Source organism: Oppia nitens, unplaced genomic scaffold (assembly GCF_028296485.1).
Source record: "Oppia nitens isolate AA-2021 unplaced genomic scaffold, nextdenovo-longstitch-racon4-pilon3 scaffold2_pilon_pilon_pilon, whole genome shotgun sequence".
Classification (NCBI taxonomy): Eukaryota; Metazoa; Arthropoda; class Arachnida; order Sarcoptiformes; family Oppiidae; genus Oppia; species Oppia nitens.
Genome location: NW_026533210.1, coordinates 6,342,961 through 6,357,714, shown reverse-complemented (window position 1 = coordinate 6,357,714; position 14,754 = coordinate 6,342,961). Strand labels below are relative to the sequence as shown.

Sequence of the window (14,754 nt, the reverse complement as noted above, 5' to 3'; positions counted from 1 at the left end):
ACTTTTTATTATTATTATTATTATACCTGTATATTACAATTTTTAATAGTAGAAATTTTATTTCTAATACAATTCAGTATTATTTATAGCAAAATTGATATTAAATTTTTATAATAATAATAGTAATAATAATAATAATAATAAATTGGGTGCAATGATTGATTTGAATAAAAAAAATTGTGTTTTTTTGTTGTTGTTGTTACCAGGGTATTCCCAATTGACATATAATCTATTATTATTATCATTATTATTATTATTATATTAGATATTATTTAGTATTTAGTATTATTAAACTTTTTAAGCATACTATAGTAAGTTACTAGTAAACTATCCATGTCAATTTTTTTTTCAAGTCAACCTAGTTATGTAATAATCTATACACACATTTCATTGATATAATATTGCAAATACTACTACTACTACTAATAATAATAATAATAATTAAAAAAAATAATATTGTAGAATAAATTAAATACATTTATAACATTTTACATACACAAATATGTACATGCAAAAATTTTTATGTAAATTAAAATTTATTAATACAGTAGATTATTACAGTATTATAATTATAAAAATTTGTAACTATGTCATCATGTTTTTTAATATATACAAAAAAAGTATATATATATAAAAGATCAAATGTTTGTTACAAATTGTAACTTACAATCATATTTGTTGTCAAACATGAATATAACTTAAATATAAATAGAAATATAAAATGAAATATAAAATATTTATTTTTTGTAATTAAATATTAAAGATAGTGTGCACTTATTATACTACCGTATTATATAGTATATATAAATATATAAATACATGATTATATAAAAATTTATTTAAAAATTGTAACAATTTAAACATTGTTAGAAAAATATATTTATTTAATAATATATTATAAATAGATAACTTACTTCCAATTCGGAAAATAATTGAAAAATTTCTTTAAAATTATCATCATCCATAGTTATTAATTTGAAAAAATAATCATATAATTTAATTAAATGATATTTTTTTGTTATTATATGATTAAATAGTTTTAATTTATGGTTATCAAAGTTTTAAACACATTTTTAACTTTAATAATAATTTTAGATATAGTCTTATTAGAAAAACACTTAAATAATTTTTGATGTTTATTGTGTCACAATGTTAATGAAAAAAATAAAATAAATATTTTTATTATTTTAAAAAGATTTTTGACACTTTCATGTTTGTTGATTATATATTTATAATTTATAATCTACAATTTTAATGTTAAATGATTTAAATGATTATGAAAAATATGGTTTTTACCAAAACATAACTATTTAGTAATGCATAACATTTATATACTGTAGAAATCACACACACACTTGTCAACACATTGACTGACACATATTATATGATATAAAATAATAAAAGAGTTAAATATTATTATTATTATTATAAAATTGATGTTTTAAAAATAGTTCTGGTGAAAAATTAATAAATAATTTATAATAATAAATATAATTTTGCCAATAATTAATGATTTATTATGATATATTTATAATACAGTATATCTACTATTAGCTGAAAATATATTTTTTTAATTTAAGTATATATATATATTTAAGATAAACTAGTCGTTATGAAAGTTATCAAAAAGTTAAATTATTTAATTTTTTAAAAATGATTTAAAATTAAATGCTAATTATTACATCTAAATATCAAACTATCTCTTTTGTAGCATTAAACGCATGTTTAAAGTGTCTATAAAAATAAATGGGTGTTTATAATAGGATAACAAAAAAGTCAGACACAATTTCCTGGTTCATTATATTGCAATATAAATCCAATGCTATTTTATTTTAAAATGGCATTTGATTTATTTTGTATGTATTTTATTTAAAAATCTTTTTTTTCAATACTAACGACATTATAATTATAATAAAATTAATTTGTTTTAGGTTTTCCTCGTAAATATATTGTACTATTATTCTCTTAAAAATGATTTTTTTTATTAACTACAATTCATTCTATTGGGATATATTTTATTATTATTTTTTGTGATTAATTCTATCTATATAAATAATAATAGTGATTAATTAAAATAAAAATATTACACTAGTAAAATTAGTAAACTAGTAAATCTTTTAGCTATATTACACACATATATATTATTCAATCATAATATTAATACTGTATATAATAATATATGTAATATAAAAAATTTTATTATCAAATTTGAATTACAAATAAACTATTAAAATTGATGAAAATTATAATAAAAAATTAATTAACACTTTTATTACTGTATAATGATATTTAGAAAATAACTAAGTTAATGTTATAAATATTATTTATCAGAAAATAATAGTTACAAAATAATAGCATATAAAATATTATTATTATCAATTTTATTGATTTGCAACAACATATATAGCACAAAAAACAACATTTCACTTATTTTTCTTGTATTATATTTTATTAATCTATAAGACACAATATTTTCAAAGTCACACAATATACATATAATAATTTTTATTATTATTATTACTTTCTTGTATTATATTATATGATATATATATATATTCTGAAATAATATACTATACACTAAAAGTCATTAAAACATATATATTTCATATATAAATTTATATAAATGTAAATGCATTTTTACATATTTACATTTACAGAAACATATTTTTTATATAATGTAGATATTATAATATTGACTTTTGAAGTCTACGTTTTAGTGTATATAAAGATTTTTTGTTATTATTATATTTTATTGCTGAATCAAATGTATAACTCAAAAATAATTGTTATCATTCATGCAATTATGAAATATATTTTTTAACTATATATTTCTGCAATACATAAAATGCTGTGTAAATTTATTCATATAATATAAAGTTAAATAAAACTGTATATACAAAATGTAAATTGTTGTCGATTTGATATCAGTGCATGCATTTATATTATGTAAAGTTTTAAATAAATTATATAATAGGGGCGTTTTAATTAAATACAATTATTTTATTTTTTTAAATAAAGTTTTTATTTATTTATAAAATCTTCAATAAATTTATATACACTATCAATAATAAATTTTTAAAAATTAATACCTTTTTTATAATATTAATAAAATTTATAATTTATAAAATTAACTTTTATTTTACTTAGATTTAATGTGATTAAAATTATATTACAAAAAAATATATGACATAATAATTAAACAATTCCACTTTTTATATATAAGAATTGCTTGTAATTTTATGATGACTTAAATTTTTTATTAAATAAGTATACATATAATAAGAATCTTATTATTTAATTTTTAAAAATATTATGAGACTATTTAAAAAAATAACTATTGTCATTATATTTATATAGGATAATTGTAATACCAATACATATTAATTATTGTATTGTTATATTACTAAAGTAGTTAATATTGATAAATAGTCTATAATTTAATAGACATATGCTTTTCCCACAGAATATTCTATAGAAATATTATAACAATAAATTGTTAGTAAGCTTATATTGTATGTGAATATTAATAAATTTAGTTATTTAGGTTTAATTAATTTATATTTTAAATAAAACAAGAAATAAGAGTAATAATTATAAATATCTAAAACAATAATCTTTAAACAATAAACTCTATTATATTTTAAAGGTTAATAAATAAGATTATATATTATTAAAAAAATAGTTTGATTGTTAAATATTCACAGCCGATGCAATAGTATAACTCAATAAAAAATTTATATTGATATTTTATAAGAAAATATATTATTATTCAAAATTTTAGTATTTTATTAGATTTAGAACTAATAATTCGACATAAAATGTTTAATAATTTTTATATGCATTTTTATATAAATTACAATTTCTTAATATTAAACATATATTTTATTTAAAAATATAAGTCAAGGTTTTACAGTTATAATTTTAACAATTTTTTGCATTATTATGACAAAATAAACCAGCACATAATGTGTTTTTGTAGTTATAAAATTTTTTAAAAAACTAATCGACAAAATTAAAATAAAATCTTATTATACAAATAAATAATATAAATATACAATAGATAGTTAACAGTAACACATACACGCAAATAATACTACTAACAATGGAACATTTTTACCTGTTTATTTCATTTTAAAACAAAACATAGTTTAAGTTATAGTTAAATCATTATATTAAACAGTTTTTAAAAAATTATCACCTAATGGGGGGTTTTAATGGGTTTACAAAGGGGTTTAAAAATAGGTTAAAATAAGAGTTATGTTATAATATGATTTAAGAGTGCATTTATATGTGCGGCCCAATGGTCTAATGGTAGAGTCTACGTACACATAGCTATAGTTTTAGGGTTCGAATCCAAGCCAGTAAAACAAACTTTTTTTTGTAATATTTTATTTTTATTTTTATAATTATTTTATATTTAGCAATTATTACTTGTATAATTAATTAATTAATAATGCATTAATAAATGAATAAAATAAATAAATAATATTAATAACATACAAAACATTTTTTTGTAAACAATAAAACATTAATATTTTATGCAGTTTTTAAAACTGTTATAAATTTTATAACTTATAAATAAAAAAAGTTTTGTTTACAATTGAAATGTTATTATTGGATTTGTTTTAATAATTTTTATATAATATTCTTATGTAAACAATATTATTGATTAAAAGTATTCAAAATACAAGAGTTTCACTATTAACAGCAATTATCAACTATTGTCTCATTTGTCAACACATTGTTTGGAAGTCAAAGAAAGATATCAATACATCATATAATGACAAAACAGTGATTATTATAGTAAACACAGTATTAATTAAAATGCATTCATTTAATGTGTTTAATGTATTAGATACTTTGACTAATTTAATTAAAAGTAATTATATTAATAATAAAAGTGATGTCAATGAATATGAAATTAATTTTGCTAATAATTTAATGAAAGTGATAAATAATTTTGTTGATAATATTGATGACAGCATTGAAGAAGGTGAACTGATGGAAAGCGAATCTAATGATATTGATAACGATAATAATATCAAAGAAGAGTCTGATTATGAAATTTCTCCTCAAAAGGTATTTTTTATTGATTTCCTAGCCAATAGAACACACCAGAATAATAATTTTTATAGTCTTTAGAAATGAATATAAGTTTCGAAAGAATGAAAGAAATAGTTAACTATTGTAATAAACATAAAAATCATTCGAATAAAACAGTAATGAAGAGATTTTCATTAAAAAATATTCAAAATATTAGTCGAATTAAGAAATACGTGCAAAACAATGGAAATAGTAAACACAAATGGCAACGTATAGAAGAACATGTTTTATCTAAATATCGAAATGCTAGAGAGAAATTTCTCCCTGTTCACACTGTGGACTTAATTCGTTGGGCTTTGGAATCGGCTCATAAAGACAACTTTAAGATAAAAGCTAGTTCTTCGTGGGTCAGAAATTTTAAGTCAAGAAATAGAATTGTGTCTCGAAAAGCTATTAAAATTGTCAGTTATAGAGAAGTTATTAATCAAGAAAAGTTAAACGAATCTATTGAAAAATTTAAAGTCGAATTCAATAATTCAATGATTGATTACAATCCAAGGTAATTTCCAGTGTATTCTAATGGCTAGGAGTTAGTAATTGTTTTATTTTTTCAGCGAGATCTGCAATACCGATCAAACAGGAGTGAATTACGAATCGCATTCAATAAGAACTTTATCAGATAAAGGCGAGACAACAACTTCATTATCTGTCAGAGCATTGTTTGACTGCACACATTCATATACCGTTATGCCTATTGTTAAAAGTGATGGAACTTTTTATCCTAAAATTTTGATATGTTTTAAAGAAACAAATGGTGTTTTAGGACCAACAGTTAAAAAGTCATTAATTGATTGCACAAACATTATCATAACATGTAGTCATTCTGGAAAGTTAACAAAGTCACACATAAAATGGTGGTATGTTTTAATATCCTAGCCTATAGAACACACTGGAAATAATGTTTTTAATTAGGTTTGAAAATGCCTTTTTGCCTGATATGCCTGAAAAATGTCTTTTACTTTTGGATTCATATGGAGGACAAAAAGATGATAAAATATATGAAAATAGTTCGGGTAAAAAATTAAAGCGCCTCACAATACCTCCCCGTGCAACAGGAGTACTTCAACCATTAGATGTGGGTGTGTTTAGGTATTGTAAGGCTTTTGTTAAGCGTATTACAAATTATGTAATGCTTGAAAATATTGAAATACAATTAAAACATAGAAATAACATTATTAAAATGTGGTCATTAATGTTCAACCAATTCAATTCAAATGATTTTCATGAATTTTTTAAAAAATCATGGAATTCATTATATAATAGTAATAATAATAACAATAATAATAATGAAAATATTAATGAATTGTCAAATATTAACAAAATATTATTTCAATTAGAATCAATTGATTGTAATTTATGTAGTAATACAGCATTTATTTGTTGTGCTATTTGTAAAAAAAATTTATGTTTTAAAGATTTTTTTATTGATTATCATTTCCATTAAATAAAATTATACTAATTATTAATTTTTTAGTTATTTATTTATTAAAAAATAAATATTATAGTAAAAAATAATACTAAAAAATAAAACAAAAAAAAGTTTGTTTTACTGGCTTGGATTCGAACCCTAAAACTATAGCTATGTGTACGTAGACTCTACCATTAGACCATTGGGCCGCACATATAAATGCACTCTTAAATCATATTATAACATAACTCTTATTTTAACCTATTTTTAAACCCCTTTGTAAACCCATTAAAACCCCCCATTAGGTGATAATTTTTTAAAAACTGTTTAATATAATGATTTAACTATAACTTAAACTATGTTTTGTTTTAAAATGAAATAAACAGGTAAAAATGTTCCATTGTAAGAAGTGTTTAAACAATTGGTTATTAAATGTCTAACCAATTGTTAAATACTAGTCTTATTGTTAGATTAATAGTTAAATTTGTATTGAATGTATTGATTATTGAGTTGTTGACACAAAACACTAATAACAATAAAGAAAGTTATTAATAGATTATTATTCATCCAAAAAAAGTTGTTTAACAAATTTTTAAAAATATTTATAATTTAATATTTATAATCAAATATTAATATAAATATTAAATGATCAAATAGTTGATTTTATTTTTACTTTATAATGTGTCACAAATGACACTAAATTATTGATTACAAATGAATTTTACTAATAATTCGCAAATTAAAAAATTACAATAGCTTTTAATAATTAAATAAAACTAAATTTTTAAATTACAATATTTTTCAAAATTTTATTATAATTCTATAATTTTATAATTATTGTTTAATTACTGTATAGACATCTGTTGTCATACAAAACATATAACAGTAACTTAAATATTAATTTTTTAAGTTTTAAAATATCAATTCATTGATAACCTGATCGTAATGTTTGTTAAGCTCTCCTATAAACTGATAACTACCTGACCCTACATTGCTGTGTACCGTTTCATTGCGGATAAATGTCACATCAATTGTCGCCCGTGTGTTCACTGGTATTAATGCCTATGAATATAAAAATAATTAGTATAACTATAACATTAAATATTGATTATTTAAAAAAATTACATTAAATTTAATGTGTGTGCCATTAGTGACCCATGAGTTGTCAATTTGACCGTTAATTGAATGATAAGAAGCGGTCAGATTATAGAGATTGGCACCGGGTTTGGGTGAAATCAGTATATCCTTAAAGGCAACACCGTTACCATTATTATCAATACCGGCCACAGATTGCCACAGCCATCGTCCGACTGATCCTAACGAATAGTGATTGAATGAATTCATACCCGGGTTTTGAAACCCTTTTTCTTTAGTCCAACCATCCCATCGCTCCCAGATTGTTGTCGCATTATTATTTATGCTGTATCCCCAGGACGGGTAGGTTTCCTGTAACAGTAGCTTATAAGCAACATCGTGGTGTCCAAACTGTGTTAATGTTGGACACAAATATCCTACACCTAATAACATAAAGTATACATTAAAGTCAGTTATTAATGATTTTCATTTACATTACAACTAACCAATAAAACCAGTGGTCAGATGCCAGTTATGAGCTTTAATATTGTCAGCCAAATGATTGGCGGCTAGTGGTCTCAACTTTTCAGGTAATAACTCAAATGCCAATGCAATCACATAACCAGTTTGTGTGTCACCTTTGATACGTCCATCAGTGGAGTTGACAAAAGCCTTATTAAAAGCATTGGCAATATTTTGATGTAAATCAGTGTATTTCTTGACATCTTCGGGACGATTGAGAGCGGCGGCCATTCGGGACATCAACAGAGCGTCGTATCCATAGTAAGCAGTATTCATCACTTCCTTAGGTGTGTCGGCGTTTACTTGAAGCCAATCACCGAAATTATTGTTTAATCGTTTAGTCCACATGTAATCAGGATTTTGGGATCCGATATAAGTCATCCATTTATTCATAGGTTCGTAATGATTGGACACCATCTGTAAGTCGCCAAACATCTTGTATACAGTATAGGGAACTATGACACCAGCATCGCCCCAAGCGGGTGCACCGTCTGCTGGATCTACCATTCGGGGCGCAACATCAGAAAAGCCTCCTTCAGCAGACTGGCCATCGACTACATCGCGCATCCATTTGGTATAAAACGCTGCAACATCTCCATTATAACTGGCCGTATGTACAAAAATCTCTGCGTCGCCCATCCATCCCAAACGCTCATCACGTTGTGGACAGTCAGTCGGTACCGAAATAAAATTACTTCGTTGACCCCAACGTATATTACTTATCAATTTATTGACCAAAGGATTAGACGTTTCCAAACGAGACTTAAGAGGTGTGTCGGAGTGGATCACTCGTGCCGTGAGATCAGTTAGTTGTGGTTCGCCCGGATATCCACTGATTTCAACGTATCGATAGCCATGAAATGTAAAGTCCGGTTCAACGGTGTTTTCAGATGAGTCTAGTGATCAATATTTGTATTATTATTATTATCTTTCAAAATGAAAATCATTTGTTTGTGTCAAACCTGTAAAAACATAGGTATCAGTAGCTAAGGCTGATCTCAGGTTAAGTGTATATATCGATCCGTCGGGATTAAGTACTTCGGCATATCTTAACTGAACACGTGTTTGCGCACCGGCAGGTTTTTTCAATCGAATCCAACCGACCGAGTTCTGGCCAAAATCAAATACCCAAATACCGGGTTTGCTCTGCCATTTGGCAATAGGTTTGATCTCCTGTGTTACTCTGATAGGCACACCACTATCAGCTACTAGTGCTACATTTTTATCGGTTGGCCTAGCAACTACCTGTGCCCATTTGCTGTCATCAAAATTCAGGAATCGCCAATTTTTCGGTTCCAAGTTCTCATAAGACAACTGTCCATGCAACATATCTGAATATAATATTGAACCGGTACTCACTTTCCATGTATTGTCCGATTTGATAACTGCTGTAGTGTTATCTTCGTATTGTACGTGCAATTCAACTAATAGTGATTGATCGGCACCGTATAGTTTATATTGTCGAGAGAATCCTATATAACCGCTGTACCAACCGGTTCCCAATAGGACACTGATTGCCGTATCTTTTCCAGTGATTAAATTAGTGACATCATATGATTGGTAATTGATTGTCTTTCTGAAGTCAGTCCAACCGGGATTCATTTTTTGATCGCTGACCAGCATATTATTGATCCATACTTTATATACTCCCTGTGCTGTTGCATATAGAATAGCACTTTTGACTTTAGTAGTCGATGGTGTACTGTATTGTTTGCGCATATAAAGCACCGGTAATAAGCCCTGATGACTTTGTACAACCTATTTTAATAAATAAAAGTTAGTAAATAACATATAATTACAAGTAATGTTTTATTTAATACTTTTTGGTCGATATCTTTCAATTGTTTTTGTGCCTCATGTTGTAATCCATTTGGTGCTCCAATCCATTGTCCTGTCCATGTGTTCAAACCCTTTCCCCAATAGGCAACTGTACTAAATGTTGACTCTTTGTCCTCCTGATCCCATACTTTAACTTTCCAGTAGACTATCTGTCCTGCATTTAATGTCTTTCCTTTGTAATGTATATGATTGGTCAGATCGCTGGCCACTTTGCCGGTGTCCCATAAGTTGCCAACATTTTTGGCCAAACTTTGTTCATCACTTGATACCAGTATTTGGTACGCCTTTTGCGATAAACTGTGTTTTTGTGGATCAGTTGCCTCTAAAGTCCATTGAAGACGCGGCTCAGCGACATCAACGGCCAATGGATTTACCAGATATTCAACTTTTAAATCTTTGACTGAGATATCAACGCATTTTGTATATGAAAAGCAAATAAATACTATAAGAAATATATGATTTAAAAAATGCATTTTCAATTTTTTGTTTAAAATATAAATTAAAATATCATATACTGGTATTAAATAAATTTACAGCATATATATAATTTAGATATTAACAACTTATAACTCATAATATATTAATTATTTAACAAATTGCTTTTTATATATATTGGTAAATATAATAAACTGATAAATTTGTGATTTGTTAGTTATTAATAATTATCAAAAATTGAAAAATGTTAAGTACAACACTTATATGTAATTATTTTCACAATGTTTAATATACTAATTATTATTATTATTATTATCTACAAGATTATTGAGTACTAAATTAGTACTATTAATTAACTATATTTTTTAATAAAAAGCAAAATATTTTAGATTAAATGCATTTCACAAGTTTAATAGAACTTTAAAATTATCTATTTATTTGATTTTAAAAAGGTAAGTTATTTTTTAAAGGTAACAGTAAGGTAACAGTACTAAATGTAGTTAATATTTTTATTGTACATTATGTCACTAATTCAATCTAAATCACTTTAAAAAACCAAAATCAATGTGAAATTTATTAATAATTAACATATGTTTTACAACATAGCTATATATTAATCCTGTTTTGAGTTTGATTAGCAAAACTATAGAAAAAATTAATAATTTAAACTTTTATCATTATATTAAAAACTTTTATCAAATAATTATGGTTGATAAAATTAACTATATTGTTATTTATAGTTTAATTAAATTTAATGCACCTAGATATAATTTTAAATATGCTACATCTACATGTACTTATACAATACATGTACCAGTTCTACAGTGTAATACAACAATTATTGTGATATTATAACCATTTATTATTATGTATGATAAAATGATATTTTTAAAAAATAGTTTTATATTAATGAATTTCATGAATAATAAATACATGTTATTAAAATTTTTATTGCTTAAATATTAATTATTCATTATGTAACAATCAATTTTTATTTGTAATTAATTATAATTATTTCAAATTAACATTATAATCATATATTCCTGACCCAACTTCGTATAACTTGCCGGCAAAGCTCAGATCAACAGTAGCTCTGGTATTGACCGGAATGTTAATCTATAATTAAATTTAAAAATATATAATTTAAAATACATCAAATATTACTATAAATTTTTTTTTAAAAAGTCGCACAAATCATACCTTTAATGTAAATTTTTTATCACTCGTGTGCCATGAGCTGTCTATCCGGCCGTTTATTGATTTGTATGATGCGTTTACATATGTAAGTCCCTGCCCTGGATTAGGACGGATTAAGATATGTTTGAATCCAACTTCATTGCGTTGAGAACCGGTATCAATGCCAGCCATTGATTGAAAAAGCCATCGACCGACAGACCCGAGAGAGTAGTGATTGAATGAATTCATTGACGGATCTTGAAATCCTTTCTCTTTAGTCCAACCATCCCATCGCTCCCATATTGTTGTCGCGTTGTTGGCAATACTGTAGCCCCAGGAAGGGTATGTATTCTGCAATAGCAAACGGTAGGCCACATCGTTGTGACCGAATTGTGTCAAAACTGGACACAGATAACCGACACCTGTTTAATACAATTATGTTATAAACTAGAAGTTATAACTATATATATATATATATATATATATACTTAACCGATAAAACCAGTGGTCAGATGCCAGTTATGAGCTTTAATATTTTCGGCCAAATTATTGGCGGCCAGTGGTCTCAACTTTTCGGGCAACATCTCAAATGCCAGTGCCAGCAAATACACTGTTTGTGTTTCACCTTTGATATGTCCGTCGGTTGAGTTGACAAAAGCCTTATTGAAAGCATTGGCAATATTTTGATGTAATTCAGTGTATTTCTTGGCGTCTTCGGTACGATTGCTAGCGGCGGCCAATCGGGACATCAACAGTGCATCGTATCCATAGTAAGCAGTGGACAGTACCTCTTTAGGTGTGTTAGCATTTACTTGAAGCCAATCACCATAATTATTATTAAGTCTTTTGGTCCAAATATAGTTGGGATTTTGAGATCCTATATAATTCATCCATTTATTCATCGCTTCCCAATTGTCTTCAATCATTTTGAGATCACCATATTGTCTGTACATAGTATAGGGTACAATGACACCAGCATCACCCCAAGCAGGTGCTCCATCCACTACATTACAAGCTCGTGGGGCAACATTGGAGAAGCCGCCAGCAGATGATTGGGCTTCTCTAACATCGCGCATCCATTTACTGAAAAAAGCGCTAACATCGGCGTTATAACTGGCCGTATGTACAAATATTTCTCCGTCGCCCAAAAATCCCAACCTCTCATCTCGTTGTGGACTATCAGTTGGCACCGAAAAAAAGTTACTCTTTTGTCCCCAAAGTATATTATCGTGCAATCGGTTAACCAATGGACTGGATGTCTCCAACTGGCCAGTTATGGGTGTATCGGAATGAACGACCCGTCCAACAATATTAGTTAATTGTGGTTCACCTGGAAATCCAGTTATTTCTATGTACCGAAAACCATGGTATGTAAAGTGAGGTTCAAAATCTTGAGCTTTGGTATGATTTCCATCCAAAACATAGGTATCGATAGCCAGTGCTGATCTCAAGTTTTTCACATATACATTGCCATCTTTTTCCAGTGCTTCTGCGTGTCTCAACTGAATGCGTGTGGATTTACTATTTGCTGGCACATGTAGTTTAACCAAACCGACCATATTTTGTTCAAAATCAAAGACCCAAACTCCAGGTTTTATCTCTCGACGCGTTTTCGGACTGATTTCTTGTGTCACTCGTACTGGTTGTGACCTTTCGGTTACCAATTTTACTTTCGGATCAATAGGTTTGATGATCACCGGCAGCCAGCTTTTGTCATCATAGGCTGGACTACTCCATTGGCCAATATCACGACTCTGGTAGTATAGTTCACCCATTAATATATCAGAATAAATGATAGGACCGGTATTAACTTTCCAAGTGTTATCTGATTTTATGACAATTTTTTCATTATTATGATATTCAATGTGAAGCTCCAGAAGCGCAGTCTGATTTGATCCATATAATTGGAATTGGTGTCTATAGCCGACGTATGAACTAAACCAACCGGTGCCCAATATCACACCCAATGCATTGTCTTTACCTAACAGTTCAGTCACATCATAGGCTTGATATTGAATAGTATTATGATAGTCGGTCCAACCGGGACTCATACGATCATCAGCTACTGGTTTGCCGTTTAATAGTACTTCATATGCTCCCTGTGCTGTTGCATACAATATTGCAGTTTTTATTGTTGGTTCACAAGTAAAATGTTTTCTCAAATATAGCACAGGCATTAACGCAGGTTTTGATTTGACTAACTATTATAATAATTAATAAAAAGTTATAAATAAATGTGTAATTGTAAGTTATGCTAATTTAAAATAAATATTTTTAAATAATTCTAGTATAGCATACCTGTGCGTCAATTTCATCAATATTTTTCAGTGCATTTTTCTGTGTGCCTACCGGTGCACCAATCCATTGTGCTGTCCAATTGATAAGCGCATTGCCCCAATAGGCAACTGTACTAAATGTTGACTCTTTGTCCTCCTGATCCCATACCTTAACCTTCCAGTAGGCTCTCTGTCCTGCATTTAGTGTCTTTCCCTTGTAATGTATATGATTGGTCTGATCGCTGACCACTTTGCCGGTGTCCCATAAGTTGCCAACATTTTTGGCCAAACTTTGTTCATCATTTGATACTAGTATTTGGTACGCCTTTTGTGATAAATTGTGTTTTAGTGGATCAGTTGCCACTAAAGTCCATTGAAAACGCGGTTCATTGACGTCAACGGCCAATGGATTTACAAGATATTCAGTTTTCAAATCAATTGGATTTATATCACTATTGCATTTAATATATGCAAATAGAAATTGAAACAAAATAACTAATATTTTCATTGTTTTTTATTTTTTATAAATATATTAATGTAGTCATTAATCAGTCAGTTAGTAATTTTGCTGATTTTTATATAATGTTAAAAATTTTCAATTATAATGTGACAATTTATATTTATACTGTATTATATTATATATATATTTTTTTATCAATTATCGAGAAATTTTTAATATTATTTCCCATATAATTTTTTTAAGATAATATAATAAATATTTTATAGAAATATTTTACTTTGATACTTAAATATTGTACTTAAGCTAATTTGTCTTATACAGTACAATTATAAATTAAGTGCAATTAATAAATCTATATCATTTAGATACATTTTTTATTTAGGTTATATTATAACAACGATTATTGAATTTAATTAAATGTATAACTTATTTTTGATTATACTCAAGTATTGATCCATCAT

At 26.5% G+C, this 14,754-nt stretch overlaps 2 protein-coding genes across 2 annotated transcripts; both read right to left on the bottom strand.

Moving 5' to 3' along the window:
- Positions 1-7,381: 7,381 nt before the first annotated feature.
- On the bottom strand, positions 7,382-10,421 carry LOC128955042 (alpha-L-rhamnosidase-like). The gene is made up of 5 exons (XM_054300674.1): positions 9,928-10,421; positions 9,070-9,865; positions 8,092-9,003; positions 7,637-8,028; positions 7,382-7,573 (listed from the first exon to the last, which is right to left on the bottom strand). The coding sequence occupies exons 1-5, from the start codon at positions 10,417-10,419 to the stop codon at positions 7,424-7,426; spliced, it is 2,742 nt and encodes a 913-aa protein (XP_054156649.1). The 5' UTR covers positions 10,420-10,421; the 3' UTR covers positions 7,382-7,423.
- A 492-nt stretch (positions 10,422-10,913) lies between these two features.
- LOC128955906 (alpha-L-rhamnosidase-like) lies at positions 10,914-14,754 on the bottom strand. Its single transcript, XM_054301585.1, has 7 exons — positions 14,720-14,754; positions 13,856-14,285; positions 12,051-13,758; positions 11,582-11,979; positions 11,408-11,497; positions 11,196-11,200; positions 10,914-10,926 (listed from the first exon to the last, which is right to left on the bottom strand). The coding sequence occupies exons 1-7, from the start codon at positions 14,752-14,754 to the stop codon at positions 10,914-10,916; spliced, it is 2,679 nt and encodes an 892-aa protein (XP_054157560.1).

Coding starts and splice junctions, on each gene's coding strand:
- LOC128955042 (XM_054300674.1), bottom strand. CDS start 10,419: ATGCATTTTTTAAATCATATATTTCTTATAGTATTTATTTGCTTTTCA. Junction 9,004..9,069: donor TGATACCTATGTTTTTACAG/GTTTGACACAAA, acceptor ATTGATCACTAG/ACTCATCTGAAAACACCGTT. Junction 7,574..7,636: donor GCACACACATTAAATTTAAT/GTAATTTTTTTA, acceptor TTATATTCATAG/GCATTAATACCAGTGAACAC.
- LOC128955906 (XM_054301585.1), bottom strand. CDS start 14,754: ATGATGGATCAATACTTGAGTATAATCAAAAATAA. Junction 14,286..14,719: donor TTGAGTATAATCAAAAATAA/GTTATACATTTA, acceptor TAAATGCAATAG/TGATATAAATCCAATTGATT. Junction 11,498..11,581: donor ATAAAAAATTTACATTAAAG/GTATGATTTGTG, acceptor ATTTAATTATAG/ATTAACATTCCGGTCAATAC.